Source organism: Papilio polytes, unplaced genomic scaffold (assembly GCF_000836215.1).
Source record: "Papilio polytes unplaced genomic scaffold, Ppol_1.0 DF824492.1, whole genome shotgun sequence".
NCBI lineage: Eukaryota > Metazoa > Arthropoda > Insecta > Lepidoptera > Papilionidae > Papilio > Papilio polytes.
The window spans coordinates 320,335-342,803 of record NW_013524712.1 but is presented as its reverse complement, the minus strand read 5'-3'; the positions used below and the strand labels follow the sequence as shown (position 1 = coordinate 342,803).

The window sequence follows — 22,469 nt, the reverse complement described above, 5'->3', positions numbered from 1 at the left end:
TATTCCAATACTTACGAATACAAATCTTTTCTCTTTATATTAGTACTAGCTTTCGCCCGCGATTCCGTCCGCGTGGTAATAAAAAAAACAACAGTGAGTAGTCTATGTGTTCTTCCAAACTATTCTCTACATCTATACCAGATTTCATCCAAATCCATTCAGCAGTTTAGGCCACAAACTTCAAACATCCATCTAAACTTTCGCATTTACAATTGTAAGATTTTGCCTGCGACCTCCTCCTCTTGGTATTTAAAAATTTTAAAAAAGAAATAAAAAAATATAGCCTATGTTACTCAAACATAAATAACCTTTCTAAAGATGAAGGAATTTTTAAAATCGGCGGTAGTTTTTGAGTCTGCATTACAAAGTTTTCCTCTTTATAATATTACTATAAATGTATTATTTACTATACACAAACTACAATTTACTATAACACTATATTACAATAGTTTTTTTCTCTTTTCCCATAGTTTTGTAGAGAAATTAGAGGAAGTACTATCAGGTAAGCGAGCGGTGACGTTGGTTTTGGACGACCCGGCCGGCAACTCGTACGTGCAGAGCCTCTCTGATGACCCACAAATACCTGATGATGGTGAGTATATAGGATGACTATGAAGAGGAAGACTGAAGCAAGTGGATGGATTGTGTGAAAGAGGATATAAAGAAGTGTATTCAGATATGACAATAGAGATGTATGGAAGAGCACAACTGTGCCGACCCTCTATAAGGGATAAGGGCTAGTTGATAATGAAGGTGATTATATAGTCGGAAAACCGCGGTATTCAAAAAATTGTCTTGTTCCGAATCAAATAATCGATAAGTCGGTTTCCCAGCTAAATTTAACCATTCGTTAGTGTTTCTTTCGATAACTTTATGAAATTAGTTTCTGACCGAAACTTGGGTTATTTCGTTGAAATTTAGGTCATCCTAACACTTAAAAATCTAGGTAATGATTAAGTATATGGTAACTTCAACCCAGTTTAGGTAGCACATAAAAAAATCCTTTTAGTTGTTGTGTCTAAATCGTTTAAAGAATGAATACCGACAGATTCCCTGATTGTACTTTATTGTACACTAGCTTTCGCCCGCGACTCCGTCCGCGTGGTATTAAAAAATACAAAAGTTGGTAGCCTATGTGTTCTTCCAGACTATCCTCTACATCTAAACCAAATTACATCTAAATCAGTTCAGCAGTTTAGGCTGCAAACTCTAACAAACATCCATCTAAATTTTCGCATTTATATTAGTATGACAGTTTGGTAAAATTATAATTTACAGTAATATTTTATTTACAGGTCTGAAAGTAACTTATTATGAACGATCTTTTGAACAAAATGATGAACTAGGTCTCAATGATATGAAGATCGAAGGTTATGAAGAAGACAGTTAGCGAACTGCCAGATTATATAAAAACTATAGACAATGCGTTAATTATTTTACTGTTTAAAACATAAAACATTGCCGTTTAAATGCTTAAGTAAATGTTTATTTTGTATATTTGTTTATATAACATTCAATAAACTTGCATTTTTTTATAACAAGTATGAAAAATAGCATATTAAAGTATTGTTAAAGCTTATCGCAAAAGTCTGAATTTCTATGTATCAATAAATGATATTTACTTGTTATTGCTTTGTTTTATTTGAAATTAATAAATACTAGGTCACTCGGTCCGTGTGAGGTGAAAAAAACAAAAATGAGTAGGCTCTGTGTTCCTTCAGACTATCCTCTACATCTATACCAAATTACATCTAAATCGGTTCAGCAGTTTAGGCCACAAATTCTAACAAACATCCATCTAAACTTTCGCATTTATAATATTAGTAAAATTTCGACTGACTAGTGTCTTCAAATGATTTTAAATAAATATAAAATTAAAATTTTCAGGCATAATGTCGATTTCCGTTAACATTTTTTTTATTTGGCAACTTTATTTTCCTTCAAACTGACACTGACAGATGTTTTTATTTTTTTATTTTCAAACAATAACAAAATCACTTATTTGATGTCTTCCAAAATATTATAGAATTAAATAGTTATGGACAAAAGTAAAAGGGACAACGATAATAAAATAGTTTTACCACACCACGAACAACAGCCGCTTTGTACAAATCGCCTTGCGTACCGACAAGGCAGGAAACTAACTGCTGTTAAGGTAAATTGTAATAAAAAGCCTAATTTATTACGAAATATACAGCTTTTAAAATGTTATTTTAAGTAAAAATACTAGCATATTTACTATCTAGCGATTATTTAGTACCAAAGAATTATTGATCAGGTATTTTTTATTTATTTGGTATTTTTATTGCTTTTAAAGGTATATACAATAGCCAGCGAATCAAATCACCTTCTAATCTTCGGAGTACCGAGTCTTAATCTTCGACAAGAGACTAAAGCCTTATTTATAAGGTTTGGTAAATTATTAAAATTTATAATAACTATGGAACATCCCGCTGAACCATTTACAGAAACGTACCACGCACAATACGAAAGAATACAATCAGCTAGGATCGCTAAAAGAATGTTGGATACTAAAAATTTCTATGGAGGATCGCTACATGTATGTTATGCTCCAGAATTAGAAAGTATTGAAGAAACAAGAGAAAAAATAATCCAACGTCAAAAAGATGTTTCATACAGATTACGTAATTTACAATTAAATGACGAAAAACCTAAAGAAATCGTAAATATAGATATAATTAAGGAAAAAGAAGTTAATAAACTTAATATGGGAGAGGTTAATACAATAAATTTAAGTAATAAAATAATTAAGAATAAACGAAAAAGAGATTTTAAAGAAGTCATAAAAAAGTATAAACCATGTTTTATGGAAGAGAAAACCATAGACAAAAACCCAACCATAGATAATGTAAATACAGATAAGCAAACTTTACCTAAAGTTATAGAGAAAGGTCCTTTAATTAAAAAAATAGAAACTCCAGTAGAAATTGTAGATTGTACATCTATAGACAATGAAGTAATAACCAACATAAATGAACATTTAAATTATAATAAATTTGGGAATGAAGATGTTAGGAAAGTTCATAAGAAACCTGTTAATAAGATTGTGTTTAATTTAAATAAAAAACTTTAATAACAAAGATTATTTATTTAATTCATTTTAATATAAATATAATAAATGTAGATTCAATTTTACTTTGAAAATAGAAAACTATAATAAACATTATAAAGACCAAATACTGAAACAAGATTTCAATTTTTAATATCTTACATGATTAAGTTAACTTTTTTTTTTATAACATAAGGCAAACGAAGCAAGCGGCCACTTGAATCCGCTAAAATGGCGAAGCGACTGCCCATAGACATCCGCAATTGCAGATGCGTTGCCTACCCTTATCCTACAAAGGAGGAGAGGCACATAAAGAGAATATTTCCCCTTCTTATGCATCTCCTCTAATCAAAAAAATTACTTCCTTTTCCCATCCTCTCCTTATAAGAAAAGGGTGGTATAGAGAAAGGGACTTAAATTAGGCCTCCGGCACCACACTCATCAGACGAAACACGGAATTGTTTCCATTTCACGCCTGTTTTCTGTGTGGTCGTGGTATTGGGGGCGTGTCCTGCAGTGCTAACATGTTAAAGCGGGCACTACCACTGTTAATAACTCCAAATTCCATTAACATTTTGATGCCTGTCATTAAGGTTAGTTCTGACAGTTTTAACAGCATTGACTATTTAGTTAAAACTGCACGTGTAGGCAAAATTTTAACTCATAACTACTCAGTTAAAATTAGTCCGTATTCCTTAACCCTTAGTTTTGACAGATTTAACTATACAGTCTGACAGTTTATACTATACAGTCAAAGTGAAGTGGAACTGACAGCTAATACTATACAGTCAAACTGAACTATTCAACGGAACTGAACTTCACAGACGAACTGATAGTTTAACTGTACAGTGCATTTGACAGTTATAACTGTACAGGCGAACTTTTTAATTAATCAGTTAAACCTTTTTGGCTAAAAAATAACTGAACAATTGAACTGACAGTTAAAATAAGGCCTATACACAATTTTTCACTCATTAATTTCAATTAAAACTGAACGTATTGAGTGGGATCATTTATTTAAGTATTCGGCTGCTATTTGTCTAATTTTACAATGGTCCTTATTTTCATTTGGCAACACAAATATAACCTAAAAATTCACAGATGGCGGGAATATGTAATAGGTATATAAAATCACTAAAATCGAGTTCAAATAAACTAAATTTTTAAAGGAAAGTTTAGAAATAACTCGTTTATATAATTATTCTTCAGGATATTCTTCTCCGGGCATCTCTTCTTGTTCATCAAATTCTCCTTCTTCTACACCTACCTCCTACAAAAAGAGAAGAAAGTTTTGTATTTGTGTATGTATTGAAATAATACAAAAACTACTGGACCGATTTTAAAAATTCTTTCACCGTTAAAAAGCATAACCATTTTTATAGAAAAAATTACGTGAGGTATTTTATAAATTTTCTGCCCCATCCTCCCCGCTTGAGATGTCGTGAGATATTATTCAACCTCCTCCCCCAATCTCACGTGAGATTTTTCAAAATGTACAATCTGGATTAAATGGACCAAAATAGTATATTTTTTTGTTACAATCAGAAAAAAAAATCGTGACATTTGCCAAGACCCCCCTCTCTCCAACGTAAGATTAGATGAGATTTGACTCGACCTCCCTCCCCCCCTTAAACACTTCACGTAATTTATGGACGCCCCCTAAGTGATTTACTACATTTATTACTGTTTTATTTCAAGCAGACAAAGTCGCGAGCAACAACTAGGCTGTATATTTACACGCCAATAAACTTAGGGGATAAATAAATTAGAAAAAAAACCATAGACTATCCAGAACACAGAGTAACAAAAATTTTTTAAAGTGTGGTTTAAAGTTAAAAAGGTAGTTGTTTAAAAGTGTATTTTTTTACAGAATGTTCTAGAAGATTACCTCATACTGCTGGTACTCTGCGATAAGGTCGTTCATATTACTCTCAGCTTCTGTAAACTCCAGCTCATCCATACCCTCGCCGGTATACCAGTGCAGGAACGCCTGGTGTATTTACTATATTTTATAAAGGCCTCAAATATACTCAAAAAGAGGCCCTGAAGATTTTTTCAGATTGAAGAATTTATTCATAATTTATTATATTAAAGCCCTAAATGAACAGAAACGCTTAGGTTAAGAAAAAAAAATTATATTGTCCCTAAATAGATTCGTAAAAGGCCCTAAATAAGTAGCGCTGGGGGTAAACAATTCAAGTAACTTATAAGGGCCCTAAATATGTTCATTAAAACACATTTAAAAAAGAAAAGTACCGTTTCTTAAATAATTACAATAGTGAATGTTAAAAACAGTGAAAATATATTAAGGCCCTTTTTTCTGTTGGAACCTTAAGGTCTGTAATCTTAATAAAACAATTGGGGCCTTAAATGATTGTCTTATCACAACCCTAAAATCTTATGTAGACAGGGACCTTATACAGTTAGGGCCCTAATTTAGTACACAATAAGGGGCCTTAAACAGTTACAAAGACGTTACTTAGATAGAGTCCTAATGAAATTAGGGCCCTTACTAAGTGTAAGTTTAAACACGAATAGGGTCCTTAAATAGTGAGTGACTATGAGTGTACACAAACTATTTAAGGACCCTAAGTGTAGCCTGTCGAGGCTAGTTTCATGTTACCTTTCTCCTGAACATGAGTGTAAATTGCTCAGATATTCGTTTGAATATTTCCTGTATGGCTGTGGAGTTGCCGACGAAGGTGGCGGCCATCTTGAGGCCGCGCGGCGGCACGTCACACACAGCTACCTTCACGTTGTTGGGGATCCATTCTACGAAGTAACTACACGAAATATACACGTAAAAGGTTATAGATTCCGTAAAACTATTTAATTTTTTATTAGAAGACTTCTATGAAGGCTTCAATTTTACTAATATTATAGTTAATAAGAAAGTATAGATGTATGTTTGTTAATTTGTATTCTAAACTCATGATCTCGATGATTGTTTTTTTTTTTTAAACATAAGATGGCAAACGAGCAAGCGGCCACCTGAATCCGCCAAAATGGCGAAGCGACCGCTGACCATAGACATCTGCAATTGTAGATGCGTCGCCTAGCCTTATCTGACGGAGGAGGAGACGCACATAAAGAGGATATTTCCTCTTCCTATGCATCTCTTCCATCGTCAAATCCACCTTCCCTTCCCATCCTCCCATAAGAGAAGGGTAGTAAAGAGAAAGGGACTTAAATTAGGCCTCCGGCACCACACCCATCAGACGAAACACGGCATTGGTTCCATTTGACGGCTGTCTTGTGTGTGTTCGTGGTATTCTGTGGGGGCGAGCCCTGCAGTGCTAAAATGTTAAAGCGGGCACTACCACTGTTAAAATATGATACATGATTGTCATACATGTTGAGGATAGTCTGGAAAACATTGCATACTAATTTTAGTTTTTTATTTTAGTTTTTGTTAGAATGTAATCTGTAATAACAGGGCCCTTATTTAGTTTATTTTCGGACGACATAAATCATTATACTAATATTATCAATGCGAAAATTTAGATGGATGGATGGATGTTTGTTAGAGTTTGTAGCCCAAACTGCTGAATGGATTTCGATGAAATTTGGTATATATGTAGAGGATAGTCTTGAAGAACACAGACTACTCACTTTTTTTTTTTAAACCACACCAACGGAGTCGCGGGCGAAAGCTAGCTAAACATAAAATGTCCCTATTTGTGTCCTCACCTGGAGTTCTTATCCTGAACAGTGAGCATTTGTTCATCGACCTCCTTCATAGACATGTGTCCTCGGAAGATGGCCGCCACTGTGAGGTAGCGGCCGTGACGCGGATCACATGCTGCCATCATGTTCACTGGACTGAACATCTAGAAATTTACACAACAATGGACGTGGCTAGACGAGCAGGGGGTGGCAGCCACCCCCCTACTAGATTATTGTTGCGGCTATTTTTTTTATATAACATAAGGTGGCAAACAAGCAAGCGGCCACCTGAAATCCCCAAAATGGCGAAGCGACCGCTGCACATAGACATCCGCAATTGCAGATGCGTTGCCTACCCTTATCCGACGGAGGAGACGCACATAAAGAGGATATTTCCCCTTCTTATGCATCTCCTCCACCGTCAAATCCACTTCCTATTCCAAACCTCACCTTATAAGAAAAGAGAAAGGGACCTAAATGAGGTCTCCGGCACCAAACTTCTAATAATGAGAATGAGAATGAGAATGAGAATGAGAATGAGAATGAGAATGAGAATGAGAATGAGAATGAGAATGAGAATGAGAATGATAGAATTTTACGTACCTGTTGAGTCAACTCCGGCACAGTAAGGGCTCTGTAACCCTGACTATTGCGAGCCGTGAGCGGCGCGAAACCTTAAATTCACATATAAAAATTATCGCTAAAGCACTAGGTAACAAGACGTAAATACATATGCCAGCAAAATGGTATAGTAACTAGCTTGCTGGTTACTGGCATAATAAATTTACATATGCCAGTAAACTCTCAATTTCTTATTACCAAGCCCTCATCCCTTCCTTTAACTTACTTCTATATCCAAATATTGTGCTAGCTACTAGCATGCAAGTTATCGTTCACGCCAGTAGCTGGCATGTAATTGTGCCAGCTACTTCCTATACCATTCGTGAGTTGGAAACCAACACTAATGTCCACTTGCCTGGCATAAAGAAGTGTAGACGAGGGAACGGGACCATGTTCACAGCCAATTTCCGAAGATCTGCATTCAACTGACCAGGGAACCGTAGACATGTGGTCACTCCTGACATCGTCAGCTGATACCACAATAAATACATCTTACTAATATTATAAATGCGAAAGTTTAGATGGATGTTTGTTAGTTTGTATTCTAAAGTGAACGGATCTCGATGATTCTCATAGATGTAGAGGACAGTCTGGAAGAACACATAGGCTACTAAGTTGCTTTTTTAAATTAACGCAGACGGAGTCGCGAGCGAAACCTAGTTATTATATATCAATATGGAGACATGTTAAACTTTAATATTGCATAGACATGCTAAAAGCACACACCTTGGACTAAACAATCGCACAACCGTTGTCGAGTCTTTCGCAGCAAACTGTTTAGCACAACTAGAAAACCGAGTAGAGTACCTCCATATAAGGAATCAAAGCGAGATTAAACAGTTGTGCGATAGTTTGGTGGTCTATTTAATATCTTACAGAGACTAGATGATTGAGGTCTCCATACGTAGGGCTGGCGAGACGCAGAGTGCGGAAGCAGATGTCGTAGAGAGCTTCGTTGTCGATACAGAAGGTCTCGTCCGTGTTCTCTACCAGTTGGTGGACAGACAGTGTCGCATTGTAAGGCTCCACTACTGTGTCTGATACCTGACAAGACACGCAAAGCCGTGTAAAAACCTGTAATGCTGGGTTTCTGCATTTTTTATTTATTTTAGTAGAAAATTAAGAACAGAATTAGTACCGTGCTGTAGGATTGGCGCAACACTAGATTATCGGCATAATCGTCACGTCCCTAGCTGACAGCTGTCAATGTCATTAGAAAGATTGATGATTCGCGCGCATTCCTGGCGAGTTCTCTAGTGAAGTTTAAATTATTATCGCTTTTTAAAATCATATTGATTCTTTAAAATTACCTAGATTCATTACGATTAGTGTCAATGGAGTGTGGGAGGCTTTCACTATTGTCGATATTTGCGGGAAAAATAACACACGGAGTCCAGATTTGTAATGTCTGTATTTTTTTTTTGTGACTGATTTGTCACTGTTTGCCTTGAAGAGGCATTTACAGATTCACCGGGCTTGAGGTGGCCGAGCGCAGATGGCGCTTAACCTAAACCTCTGTATTTTCTAATTTCTTAACTATTTATACAATTTATTTGCTACGTGCTTATTGGCTAAAATATGTACACCAATTAAAAACTAAGTTTATTGACCAATCCGGAAGAGACATTAATTGTTAATTATAATGAGAGTGCGTGAGAGGTGATTTTCTCTGTCACACATTCTTGCGCGTTCCGCACAGAGATAGCGATATGCTGTTTATGACCTCCTATAGGAGTAAAACTCAAGTTAATAAGTAAGGAAATTTCATTTCATAAAGTTATAGAACTATAACACTAACGAATGGTAAAACGTAGCTGGGAAACCGGTCATAAGACAAGACCTTTTTCTGGCATGAGGGAAAAATAAATTACCCTGCTTTTTGGGGAAATGACAAGGTTGCGGGGTTTTTCTAAAAACCCTCTAGTTGCCAAATTTGAGTGCAAAAGAGGGTTTCGTGATCTCCATGTAAATCAGAATAAATATATAAGATCTGCAAGTTTTTTTATTCGAATTAAAGAGTCAAAGAGAGGGTAGTTTGAATATCTATTGTGAATTAGAACGGATAAAATTAAATGAAAATATAAAACAAATTAATTTAAAAATGCTAAGGTTTTAACAAGTTTATTAGTTTTTATTAAAACATCTTTTACGAAAACTTTCGATCTACCCTCTCCCTAGGTAGTCGACATGAGCTGTATCCTACAGGACTGAATCGATATTTACGATAACTATCATTGAAAAAGCAGTGTAGAATATTGCACGATATTTTCATATTTTCTTTTTTTAATTTACCTTAGGCGAGGGCATAACACTGAATGTGTTGACGATCCTGTCGGGGTACTCCTCACGCAGCTTGCCGAGCAGCAGCGTGCCGAGGCCGGAGCCGGTGCCGCCGCCCAGCGAGTGCGTCAGCTGGAACCCTACACACGTCCCTACGCTACCGTGGCTGGCGATACAATGACGTACAATGACGTACAATCATCTAGTTTTTTTTTTTGTAGAAAGGCAAAGATGCGTACACAGATGGATATCTTAGAGACATTTTTATGTTCCTATTTAAATGCGAGCATATCCACAATTTAGGATTAGGATTTTTAAATAGGAGATTTTAAATAAAATACCCTGAGCTATCGAACTATTGAGCTCAGAACATTTTATTTGAAATTTATATGATTTAGGTTCGAATTTTGATTTTTCGAATTTATACGACGTTCTTGCGGTGAAGGAAAATATCGTCTGCACATTTCGTTATGAATATTCTAAGATACGAAGTCAATACAGCGAGTTGACTAAAGCCTACTCACCCGTAACTTAGGCTTCGACCCTTTATTGTAGCAAAAAAATATGTTACCAACACACTAAAATCAAAATCTCACGTATTTTATCTAAATTAGTTCAGTGGATTGTTTTAAATTGTTGTCGACACTAGATAATATTTCGATAAAGGGTTCGATTAAGGGTTGGGATATTTAAAAATATCACATTTCCCAGGTATATGCGAAACTTATGGTCAAATAGGCCATAAAAACTTACTATTGTTTGATGACCATGAAAAACACTGGTTCTAGGATCTAAGGTTTTTTCTTAGTATTAAATGTAATTGTAACCTTGCAAACAATCGCAGGGTTCAGATTCTTTCCTGACCACGTCCATGACGGCTTCTACCAACTCCGCGCCTTCCGTGTAGTGACCCTTAGCCCAGTTGTTGCCTACAAAAAATATCTTTTGTTTTAAGGTGGCAAAGCAAGCGTCCTTCTGCATTCGCCGAAATGGCGAAGTGATCATCCGCAATTGCACCGTTGCCTACCCTTAATCGACGGAGGAAACGCATATAAGGAGGATATTTCTCCATCCTATCCTCTTTTGTCGTCAATTCAATTTTTCCTTCCCATCCCTTCCTGTTAGGGGGTAGATAGGAAGAAGAACTAAAATTAGATCTGGGTTAGAATCTCGCTATACAACATTTATTATTCAAACTTCAAATGATCTATTACGATATTCCAATAAGAGCCCGAACAAATTTGACTAAACTATCGCAAAACTGTTTAGTCTCGCTTTGATTCCTATGAGCTTATATGGAGGTACACTACTCGATATTTAGTTGTGCGAAACAGTTGAAGGCTGTGAAAATCGACAATCACACAACAGTTGTGCGACAGTTTTGTTTCACGTGTGCGTAAATGTGTGATGTAAAGATAATCCTTAGTTATCTCACCAGCTCCGCTCTGTCCGAACACGTAGTTATCAGGTCGGAACAGCTGACCGTAGGTGGAGGAGCGGATTGCGTCCATTGTGCCTGGCTCCAGGTCAACCAGGACCGCGCGTGGTACATAACGGTTGCCTGGAAATTAACCAATCGAATAAATCTTTTAATACGAGGCCCTGTACAATAGATGGCGTTGTTACTACTTTTCTAAGACGAGATGCGTGTCAATAGATGGCGTTATTGCCCTTTTTAGGATGTTGCGTTGTTTGTTTTATGGGTGGGTCTCGTTAATAGACCTAGAATATTTCTGTTCTCTATTTGATTGTCAAAGTTTTTAAGAGTATCTAATAAGTAGTTACTATAAATTATTGCTAACTCGCTCGCGGCTACGTCGATGAAAAATTAAAAAAATTGTAATAATTACTTATAACTGGGCGATAACATAGCTTTTTAATGGTGAAAAATTTAATGAAATCGCCCCAGTGATTTTTTAATTATTTCAATATATACAAAATTATAAATCTTTCCTCTTTATAATATTAGTATAGATGTCGATAAGTCGTCACTAACTAAATAAGTGAATATATCTCACCATCAGCCGCTTGATTGTAATAAACCTGAATCCTCTCGAGTTGCAGATCGCTGTCACCTGTGTAGTGGCCAGTCTGATCAATGCCATGCTCGTCTGATATTATCTCCCAGAACTGCAGAGAAAAATATAGTTAAAATAATTAAACCAAGGCGTTAGTAGAAAATGCTACAAATATTTTTACAAAGAATCGAAAGGATCATTCCGTTTTTTTTTAATTCATTCAATTTCTTCCCAAGGCAAGCGATACTGCCAGGATGTACGAATAAAAAAAAACTACTGGCCATTAAAAAACTATGAAAGTTTTGTTTCAATTCTTTTTTGTTTTATGCCATAACATTGTTTTAAGTTTAGTTAATTATTTCTTGTAATTATATTGTAGTGCAAATTATTATGAATTTTGCCCAGTTAAACATTCCATACGTTTTTCTCAGTCGCTCAACCATGATCCTGCGACGCACTAATAACTAGAGCGTAACACAAATATAAATAGATTTCCTATTCTATTTGCGTCTTTATACAAATGAAACGTAAAAAATAAAGCACACCTTCGATCCTATCTGATTCCCGCATTGCCCAGCCTGGAGATGAACTATCTCACGCATTATTTGAATTTTTTAATAACTATCTGTTGGCAAGAAATGAAAACTAGTGTGCTATTTTAAGAGAAGATGGCACGTGGGATGCGTGTTGTTTGATTTGTAATTATAAATAAAGCTTGTCCTAATAATATTTCATTAAAACTACTAGTTAATTGTTAAATTTTAAGGTTTAGTTATTAATAATATTCAATAGAAAATTGTATATTACCTATAGTTAAAGATAACTTAAAGGTAGTTAATGGAAATGACTATTATTTTAATTGAATTAAAAATAAGAGAAAACAACAGCTTTTGTTATATTTTAAAAATTGCATTTTTGTTTATTAATTAAACTAACTTTATATAATCTATATTCTTAATTCAAAAATCAAACTTTATCTGTGCACGCGATGTATGTCACCTGTCAAACAAACTCGCCAATAGAATATTTTATTTTGTAAAAATCGATTACTTTTTATTATAGTAGAAAATAATTCATTTCATATCTTTCATCATCTTATTAAGTGGTATATTTGACTGTTAATATGTCCGAATGTCAATTTAATGTAACAAAATCGTTAAAACATGGGGAAATTGGTATTTTTTGCATCTCGAAGTTGATAATTCTTTTGTGATCATTTCGATAAAGTACGTGACGTATTGCGGTTAATTTCTTTGGAGTGGTTTTGCGGAGATATGTAAGTTATCAAAGTGCTTTAGAGGTATTATTACTAAAAAAACCGATATTTTTAAGTTAATCACTTATAATACTTATAAGTCCTCGATTTGTGTTTTCAAAAAGCATAACGTAAGCATAATTGCAAAGAATTGTTTTTAAAACTTATGATACTACAAGAATTGGTATTTCTTGAGGGAAACTATGTTTTTTTAACAATGGAATTATAAATATGTTCCAGATAAAAAATGGATGGATCAATAAAAATAGAAGTTGAGAAGCATGAGGAGGGCGAGGAAACAGCATCAGTCTCCCCAGCGCCCTCTGGACCTCTCAAATTCATCAGTGTAACTAGTTCCATACTCACGGAAGAACAACGGGAGATGTACGAATCAGTCCTCTCAACATGGAAGCCAGTGATGTTTCCAAAGCGCATGAAACAATACATCTGCCAGAAGTGTAGTAAGGAATTCAAAAACTACCAAAATCTGTACCTCCATACAACGAGAGTACACTCATCAGAAGAATCAGCAGTTATGTGCGATATTTGTGTCAAAACGTTCAAAAATAAACACTACCTATATATGCATAGAATGAACAAACATTACTCGGAATCAGAGAAATGTTACTGTCAATTCTGCTTCCAAGAATATCGTACACGAAGGGCTTTACACATGCATGTGAAGCGCGTCCATCCGAACACTTTACCTGAAATAAAGTGTCCGGAATGCGGGAAAGAATTCAGCGTCCCATACAAACTGAGATATCACATTGATAGATGTCACAGAGAAGATAAGGACAAATTTAAATGTCCTATTTGCGAGAAATTATATAAAAGCCACCTGAATTTGAACAGACATTTACATTTCCAGCACTCACAAGTTGAACGACATCAATGTGTGTTCTGTCCGATGACATTTAAGTCTCGTCATCACATGAAAAGACATATTTTAAATATCCACCCACCATTAGAATCAAAAGTACAATGTCCGGAGTGTCTTAAAGAGTTCAAAAACGACCAATATCTAAAAGAACATATGCAAGTGCACACATCATTTGAGAAGAAAGTAAAATGCGACCAGTGTGATAAATATTTCCACTCCGCAGTCCGTCTGAAGAAGCATAAAAAGATAGTACATCCCGATAAACCGAAGTTACGCTGCGAAAAATGTGACAAGGAGTTCGCGCATGCGCATTATCTAAAAAGACACAATAACTCCGTACATCTAGAGCTTGATGAGACGAAGTACGAACACGAGTGTCCGCAATGCAACAAGAGATTCAAAATTAAGAGGTATTTGAACAATCACTTGCAGCGACATGAACAACAACATTTGAAAAGAATATCGCAAATGGTGAAAACGGTTATGGGTGATGAACGTAAGCCTGGTGCTGCACCAGCAAAGAGACGAGGAAGACCAAGGAAAGTTCATAAGGAATTTGAATTTATCAAATGCGAACCTGTGACTAGTTCTGAATCGGAATCCGAGGAGACTGAATCAGAGTCAGAGTGAACTGAGGGGTAGAAACTACCCTAAGTAAGGTATAAGTTAACACCCTTACTGTAGCACACAAAAATATCGCATCTATCGTTGATTATATACAAAAAAAATATTTTCAAAATGTACGTTCTTTACAACACAAGCAAAAAACTTCATTTTATTGTTTACATTTGTCAAATTATCAATTGCAAATGTCAAAATGACATGACATTACAAACCTTGGCAATCTTACTTCCTTGATGTTGGCAGCAACTTATGGTCTCTTTCCCACATTAGGGTTTTTATCCAAAATATTCACCCCCTAACTTTAATGGCGTGAAAATATATAGCCTAAAGCGTGATATAAGTGTAGGGCTTTTTATTAAAGAAATAATTATTCAAAAATATGGTGTAATTGCTGACATCTTAGGCAACAAAGAAGTGTGTGTTTATGCTTTATTATAATAGTATAGATTTGACACAGTAGGCTCTTTTTATTAATAATCTAATTTTTCGTAAATTTTGAATAATGTTTTTGTATTTAAATGACGATATATGCATTTTGAATCTTCTAAAAATGTATTAAATGCTTATAAAATGGTTAAGGGTTCGATTGTATTTTTAAATTCGTTTCTCTTGTATTATAGATATTTTTATTATTATAAGTAACTTAATTAGATAACTTAGTTGTCTCATATAAGTTAGCAAGTAGAGGTAATTGGTTGATGTTAGTTTTCAAACTTATTTTGTTAACACTCGGTTTAAAATTCACATATTTTTTTTAGTTTGTCTAAATAAGATAGATTAGTTTGACAATTTAGTAGGGATGGGTAAAGACATGAATCTTTTCGATTTTCATTCTTATAGAAGTTGGAATCGATAGATTTATAGTTATAACTTATGAAATAAAAAAACACTGTTTTCTCAAATTAATAATGACCATAACAAATAATGAGAGTAAATAAATGTTTATTACTACAGCCGTACGTAATTGAATTGGATTTCACTATTATATCTGTCATCGCTAAATTCTCTACACTATAATCAATACTAGAATTGTCCTATAAATTAGTTAATAAGAAAATAATAATTTTAGTCGATTTCGATGATTATTTAAACCGAATATCGATAGTTCATAATTGCTGCGTGTTTCACAACGATACCTGTCTATTAAGTACGGCATTTGCCTTCATACAAATTGAATTCGATACTTCATATGCGTCAATTATCAAACTAGTATCTTATTTAGACAAACTTTAGTGTATTTTTGTAGTATAGTCTAGGTTATATAGATTTGTTTACAAATGTGAATAATTAAGTAATTTACTTATTTCAATAATAAATGTAGGGACTAGAAATTTGATGGTTTCAGTGCAATAAAAATTTAAATAAATATTCTATTTAGGAATCTTTAAACAATTTCTTCTTGTCTCGTAGTTAGAATTACATTTTTATGGTAATCTGTAATTTAGGTTATATATATTTAAATTGTTACTCAGAGTTAAATGACCCTTAGTGACTAACTTTTGGAAGAGAATATCTTGGAATCAGGTTTTCAAGCCAAATGTTTTTCACTGTCTGTTTTTTAAAAGGAGATGGACCCTTAAAGTATGAGGTTTCAATTTGTATGTTTTTATGTTCATGTATTTACGTATCTAATAACTGGTTTTGCGAGAAAATACTCGATGAAGATTAACAAATTAGGATTTTTATAGTGACATGGTAAATGACGTATTTATTACGTTTGACAATGTACAGTCGGGGATTCTGTCAGTTCCTTATTACTACAAGCGTTTATTTTGATTATTATCCCCAACCGTCACCCCGCTCTGTCCCCACGTGGTAACTGATGAGAATGAAAAGTTTCACCCGTCCCACCTTTTAGTCCCACTATCACCAATAAGGTGACAGGAACCGTTAAGAAATAAAATAAGCTCCAACCGTTCTCTCGTCGGAAAATGTGGAACGGATGAAACTTTTTAGTCTGTCCACGTGGGGACAGAGTGGGGTGACGGTTGGGAATAATCCCATTTTGAAACGACGCGAAACAAAAATCAATACAATGCTTGTAAACGTGTACCAAAAGACGGTTAATACACGGCTAGTTTATTTTTATTATTATCTCTTTGTCCCATTCACTGGTATTTAGTTATTTGTAAGAGGTGGAGTTTGGAATGAACAAGGCAATTTTTCATAAGTAGAATACCGCGGTTATCCGCGACTGTACATATTTTAGCGTTTGTATTTAGATACAAGGAAATAATTATCTTCAAGAAAATCAATAAATACCAAGTTGATTTGTGACCAGTACACAATCATACTTATATTATAAATGTGAAAGTTTAGATGGATGTTTGTTAGAGTTTGTAGCCTAAACTGCTGAACGGATTTCGATGAAATTTGGTATAGATGTAACACATAGTTTTTTATATCCACGTGGACGGAGTTGCGAGCGTAAACTAGTTAAACCGTAAATGGTAAATATCCTTTCTTTTGAGAATTTTTTTATTTTTTCAATTGTTATAAGGGTCATTAATTGGGGTTTCTTTACTAATTAGATAATTAAGTGTTAGAGATTTTAGAGGATATAGAAATAAGAATATTTTTTTCATTTTGTTTGTATTTTTTGAACTGTACAATCGGGGATATTGTCGGTGTTGCTTTACTTTGTATGTTGAGACGAAACCGAAGGACACATTTATTGTGTTTGTATGAATGTCAGTTTGTACAACTCATTGCTTATAAATTGGTTATTTGTAGAAGTTTGTCTCGCAAGGAAAACGGAACATTCTGAAAGTGGCACACCGAGGATTTCCGCGATTGTACATAAATCTCTTCTATAGCATATCCTTTGTTAATTCTTCCTTACCTTTGAAATTAGTTTTTGATAATTCCGTGGGTTCGATATATTATGTTTTTTTAATGTAAAATTCGACGTTGAAAATAATTTAACAGAGATATTTTCCTGCAGTTTTAGTAACTTGTATTTGGTTATTAACCAGAAAATGGTGACTTTTTTCCATTTTTAATATAAGTTGTAAATATTTTTTTTGTCAAATTTGTTGTAGTTTTGTTTATTTGGAATGTTTTTTTTTTTATTAATAAATTTGGTTTTCAATGTATGGTTGTTTAAAGTTACTATAAATGGAGAAATTATTATTAAATACAAATTTAGATATAGTTTTTACACGTAAATAAATCTCGTTTTTATTGGGCAATTCTTGTAGTGGATAATATATAGGGTGTTTAAAATAGCTTAATCTTCACTCTGTATAAGATTGACACTTTGTAGAAAATTTCAGCTTAAAATAAAAAAATAGAAATGCGTTTGTTAAAGTTTTTATATAGTAATAAATTATTGTATTCTGGAATTCACGAAGTAAAGTTTTTCTAACTTTTATAATGACAAAATAACGCAGATAAATAATAATTATTAATAAACTGTTAAAAACTCGGAATTTGCGTAAATTAATATTAGTTATAATATTTTGTTGTAAATATTAAATCTTTATTGTGCAAATAAATGGTTAATTGGAATAAACGATTTTATTTAAATCCTACAAAAAATATGAAAACATTGCCTGAGTCTCGGCAAAGTTTAGATGGATGGATGTTAGGGTTTATAGCCTAACGTAGTAAATCGGCTGAAAGCATCTCTGTTTTTGGCATTGTTATAATGTAGTCTGGAAGAACACTTGGGAAGGATAGTAGCTAGTAATATCAAATTTTTTGTTTTGTTTTGGTGGAAATCGGTTTTGTTTTTTATTAAGGTAGGGCAAGGTCCTAATTTAAAATCGTTTTCGCCTTGTTTTCCTGTTTAAATAAATTATCGCCCGTAGGTTTTGGTGTTTTGACATCTTTTAAAAAGCTAACATAGATTTCTTCTTGAAAACTCGACGATTACAAGTTTAACGTTAACTTACCTTTAGAAGTTTCTTCGTTTGGGCGCTAGATGGCTCTAAAATTATTTTACATTTATTCAAATATATTGAAAATCCTCAAATCAATTTTATTCATACAGAAATCGTGTTTTTTGTTTGTTAAATTACACATTTCTGTGGAACAAACCTGTCATCAAATCATCAGGGGGCTCGAAAACAATCAAAACAATTTTTAATCATATTTTCCGCCTGTACAATCACTGTAAAGTTTTTTTAGAAAGACAGCGTAACATTAAAAGATTTTTGGTCTCTAAATTATAATTTGAGGAACGGTTTAAGCACACTCAAGTATATTCTAATTTAACTTCGAGCTTAACTGCGGGACTATAAGTAGAAATACATTGTTATTTCAAAATTTGGTTGTGACTTTGAAAATTAAGGTAACAACTTGTACAATACCTAAAAATGTCGAGAAAAAAATACTTGCGTTGACTAACTGTATTTACACATTTACACTATCCAAAGACATTTAATAAAAATATATAAAGATAGTAAAATAAAATAAAAATCACCGGCCTTGCTCAGTGGTAGTGCCCGCTTTAACATCTTAGCACGAATAGGCCGGCACGCCCGGTGTAATACCACGACCACACAGAAGACAGGCGTCAAATGGAAGCAATTCCGTGTTTCGACTGATGAGTGTGGTGCCGGAGGCCTGATTTAAGTCCCTTTTTCTTTACCGCCCTTTTCTTCTTAGGAGAGGGAAAATGGATTTGACAGAGGAGGAGATGCATAGGTAGGGGAAATATCCTCTTTATGTGCATCTCCTTCTCTGTCGGATAAGGGTAGGCAACGCATCTGCAATTGCGGATGTCTATGGGCAGCGGTCGCTTCGCTATTTTGGCGGATTCAGGAGGCCGCTTGCTCGTTTGCCACCTTATGTTATAAAAAAAAATTATAGGTCAGTCCAGTTTAGTGCTGTCTCGTAATAAAACATTTTAAATCGTAATAAGCTCCATCTTTTGTCAGAAAATAAACTAACCAGTGTTTACGAGTTATTTTGACATGTGGTTTTGAGGATCTATCAATAGATGGCGTTAGTGACTCTGTGAAGTTTCAGTTCTAATTATTTTTTTTTAATTCTTTTCCGTTCAATGATTTTACACTGGCTTTTGGAAGTCTATAAAAAACCAATAATAAACAAATCCTATATCATTTAGTGATAATTTAGCTTCCTAATAGTGAATTATTATAATCAGTTCTTTACTTTTTGAATGTTTACTTTGTATTTACGAGTCATTTATTAAGATAATAAAACAAACTTTTCACACAAAATTGTTTATTAATGTAGAAAAAAACCAATAATTATTTAAAATAATATGGCCTTGTTTATTAAAGAGAATAAAATTAATATTTTAATAAAATGTTGGTACATTGTGATAGAAACTCCTTTCTTACATTCTTCTTTAGCAAAACCGCTTTTTCCTGCAAGAAGAGAAAACTGCTGAAGAGTAATCTCTGTCTTAAGGTCAGGGTCCAGCTGTAACATGGAAGTAGACCTCAGAATTAACAGGTCCCTGCCATTCCCCGAACACTATATTCTCTTGCTTAGCGACCGTTTCCATTAACTTCTGTTGGTTTTCTTTCTTAGGGTACGTTTCCACTATCTTTAGTTGTACATCTTCTGTTTGTTCTGGTTCTGGTTTTATCTGTCATAGAAAAAATCATTGCTGGGAATATTTGCAATATTAAGGTTTCTTCATATTGTCGATTAAATAAAAAATTACGTTACTAAGAAAAAAAGCTTACTGTTAACAATCATATATCTTACTAATATTATAAATGCGAAAGTTTAGATGGATGTTTGTTAGTTTGTAGCCTAAACTGCTGAACGGATTTCGAAGAAATTTGGCATAGATATAAAGCGTAGTCTGGAAGAACACATAGGCTAATTTTTATCCCGGGAATAGTTACAGTTCCCGTGGGATTCATTTAGTTTTTTAATATTTACTCGATCATTCTGCAACGGTTCAACATATCTTAATGAAATTTGGCACAGATATAACAAAGTCTGGAGTACACATAAAGGTTCATCTCCAAGAAATGTCCAGTTCCCGGGATACGTAGCTTTTTGTTATATATAGTTCATATATTTTCTAATACCACGCGGACAAAGTCGCGGGCAACAGCTAGTTTATTACATTTTTTACAGACATAGATTTTTTTTAAATTTGGATTAATCTAAGTTAGTATTGTCATATAAAATATATAACAATATACAGCACGCGTGTCAGTAGTAGAGCGTCGGTGGCTCTGTTTCAACACTTGACTTGTAATCTACAGGTCTTGGGTTCGAACCCTGTACTAATGATTTTCGATTTTTCGAATTTTCATATGTACATAATTTATCCGATGTTCTTACTGTGAAGAAAAACATCGCGATGCACATATTGGAGAAGAAATTCAAAGATATGTGTGAAGTCAACCCGCAGTGACTAACTTAGGGTAGGCTCCGAGCCCCTCGGTGGGGACGTATAGTGAGCTGGTGATGGTGTCAGTAGTTTGGTACCTCTGATATGGAGGATTTGGAACACAGGCTACTCCTGTCTATAAACGGATGTAGTCGTGGGCGAAAGCTAGTATGTTTAATGTGAAGTGTGTTCTGTCGCCTTACCTTAGCATTACGACGTACTTTGAGATGTACCAGTCGTGTGTGTGTGCGCATCGCCGTGCGCTGCGTGAAGCGACGCCCGCATTCCGTACACGAGTACGGTTTCTCCCCAGTATGTGTGCGTACGTGGTTCAATAACACACTCTTACCCTGTATAAAAACATTACTAATAATTGAAAAACAATTTGCAACCGACTAGAAACTATAGGTACAGACGGATTATTCCCAACCGTCAACCCCTGTCCCCGCGTGGGGACAGATGAGAATAAAAGTTTATTCCGTCTCACCTACGATTAGAAACTTAACAGGTAGTCGGATTATTCCCAATCGTCACCCCGCACTGTCCCCACGCGAGAATAAAGTTTCATCCGTCCCGCCATTTAGTCCCACTATCACCAATAAGGTGACATGAACCGTTATGAAATAAGTTTCAACGTCCCCTCGTTGCAAAGACGGGGTGACGGTTGGGAATAATTAGTACAGTCGGGAAAATACGCAGTGTTACTAATTAAATTGCTTTCCTAGCAACTAGATAAACTGCACTTCTTATAATTCTTACTATTATGAATGAGAGAGTTTGGATGGATGTTTGTTAGAGTTTGTAGCCTAAACTGCTGAACAGATTTGAATGAAATTTGGTACAGATGTAGAGGATAGTCTGGAAGAACACATAGTCACATAGGTTATTATGTTTTTGATTTCACACAGACTTATTAAATAAATGCGAAAGTTTAAATTGAGGAATATTACATTTATAGCCTAAACGGATAGCCACAATTAGACAAAGGCATAGATGTAGAATATAGTTTGGAAGAACACAGGCTCACTTTGTTTTATTATCCCAAACGGACGGAATATCGAAGTTAAAGTTTCTAATAATTCATTCTTTAAAACAAATAAATAAAATAAATAAATAGGACTTTCATTGCCACAAAAACAAGCTACAAATGAAATCTTACATACGTCAACCTTAAAACTAGTAAAAATTAGAAAATGGGGCAAAAGGCTAATGCAGACGGCGCAGGCCGTTTCTGCGCTGGTTTTCAGCTGGCCCCTTTACACACCGGTATTTACACACAAGGTGACTTAACCTTGTTAGATATTTAAAAAAGTGAATAAACAATAAAAAAAATTATACATATAGTGATTATACATTAAGGTTACAATTTTAAGCTTTTTTAAAAAAAAAACTAGGTTATATGTAACATATTAGTATTTTTCAAAAAAGAAAAAAAATCTAATATCAAATCGGTTTAAACTTAAATCATAATTTAATATGCATACCAAACTTTTTTTTTTTATAACATAAGGTGGCAAACGAGCAAGCGGCCACTTGAATACGCCAAAATGGCGAAGCGACTGCCCATAGACATCCGCAATTGCAGATGCGTTGCCTTCCCTTATACGATGGAGGAGGAGACGCACATAAAGAGGATATTTCCCCTTCCTATACATCTCCTCCACCGTCAAATCCACTTCCCCTTCCCATCCTCTTCTTATAAGAAAAGGGACTTAAATGAGGCCTCC

General features: G+C 34.5%; 5 protein-coding genes across 5 annotated transcripts in view; 3 read left to right on the top strand and 2 right to left on the bottom strand.

The window, feature by feature from the left end:
• LOC106105490 (zinc finger protein ZPR1) overlaps positions 1 to 1,477 on the top strand; it is a 7,576-nt gene extending 6,099 nt beyond the window's left edge. The window contains exons 9-10 of the mRNA XM_013285873.1: positions 340 to 592; positions 1,296 to 1,477. Of these exons, the coding sequence (XP_013141327.1) occupies positions 340 to 592; positions 1,296 to 1,390 (348 nt within the window). The 3' untranslated portion in view covers positions 1,391 to 1,477. The remainder of the gene's footprint in view (positions 1 to 339; positions 593 to 1,295) is intronic.
• Positions 1,478 to 1,947: 470 nt separating this feature from the next.
• LOC106105412 lies at positions 1,948 to 3,867 on the top strand. The gene is made up of 3 exons (XM_013285744.1): positions 1,948 to 2,155; positions 2,318 to 3,090; positions 3,822 to 3,867. Exons 1-3 carry the CDS (start codon positions 2,039 to 2,041, stop codon positions 3,865 to 3,867), a joined length of 936 nt encoding a protein of 311 aa, XP_013141198.1. The 5' UTR covers positions 1,948 to 2,038.
• Positions 3,568 to 12,328, bottom strand: LOC106107965 (tubulin beta chain-like). The gene is made up of 12 exons (XM_013289040.1): positions 12,201 to 12,328; positions 11,656 to 11,767; positions 11,073 to 11,198; positions 10,465 to 10,566; positions 9,650 to 9,777; positions 8,234 to 8,401; positions 7,713 to 7,827; positions 7,340 to 7,410; positions 6,761 to 6,900; positions 5,694 to 5,853; positions 4,959 to 5,060; positions 3,568 to 4,340 (listed from the first exon to the last, which is right to left on the bottom strand). The coding sequence occupies exons 1-12, from the start codon at positions 12,255 to 12,257 to the stop codon at positions 4,269 to 4,271; spliced, it is 1,353 nt and encodes a 450-aa protein (XP_013144494.1). The 5' UTR covers positions 12,258 to 12,328; the 3' UTR covers positions 3,568 to 4,268.
• A 328-nt stretch (positions 12,329 to 12,656) lies between these two features.
• LOC106107168 (zinc finger Y-chromosomal protein-like) lies at positions 12,657 to 14,632 on the top strand. Its single transcript, XM_013287934.1, has 2 exons — positions 12,657 to 12,931; positions 13,151 to 14,632. Exon 2 carries the CDS (start codon positions 13,158 to 13,160, stop codon positions 14,421 to 14,423), a length of 1,266 nt encoding a protein of 421 aa, XP_013143388.1. The 5' UTR covers positions 12,657 to 12,931; positions 13,151 to 13,157; the 3' UTR covers positions 14,424 to 14,632.
• A 5,008-nt stretch (positions 14,633 to 19,640) lies between these two features.
• The window catches only part of LOC106105307 (zinc finger protein 845-like), a 13,192-nt gene continuing 10,363 nt past the window's right edge, over positions 19,641 to 22,469 (bottom strand). The window contains exons 13-15 of the mRNA XM_013285634.1: positions 21,906 to 21,918; positions 20,946 to 21,137; positions 19,641 to 19,980 (exon numbers count right to left, since the gene is read on the bottom strand). Coding sequence (XP_013141088.1) covers positions 19,801 to 19,980; positions 20,946 to 21,137; positions 21,906 to 21,918 — 385 coding nt within the window. The 3' untranslated portion in view covers positions 19,641 to 19,800. The remainder of the gene's footprint in view (positions 19,981 to 20,945; positions 21,138 to 21,905; positions 21,919 to 22,469) is intronic.

Excerpts from the sequence above, each read along its gene's own strand:
- LOC106105412 (XM_013285744.1), top strand. The coding sequence starts at position 2,039 with ATGGACAAAAGTAAAAGGGACAACGATAATAAAATAGTTTTACCACAC. Across the intron at positions 2,156-2,317 it reads GGAAACTAACTGCTGTTAAG|GTATATACAATAGCCAGCGA; the intron begins GTAAATTGTAAT and ends TTGCTTTTAAAG. Across the intron at positions 3,091-3,821 it reads TTTAATTTAAATAAAAAACT|TCAAAGTGAAGTGGAACTGA; the intron begins TTAATAACAAAG and ends TATACTATACAG.
- LOC106107965 (XM_013289040.1), bottom strand. The coding sequence starts at position 12,257 with ATGCGTGAGATAGTTCATCTCCAGGCTGGGCAATGCGGGAATCAGATA. Across the intron at positions 7,828-8,233 it reads ACCTCAATCATCTAGTCTCT|CTGACGATGTCAGGAGTGAC; the intron begins GTAAGATATTAA and ends TTGTGGTATCAG. Across the intron at positions 5,854-6,760 it reads GTTCAGGATAAGAACTCCAG|TTACTTCGTAGAATGGATCC; the intron begins GTGAGGACACAA and ends TATTTCGTGTAG.
- LOC106107168 (XM_013287934.1), top strand. The coding sequence starts at position 13,158 with ATGGATGGATCAATAAAAATAGAAGTTGAGAAGCATGAGGAGGGCGAG.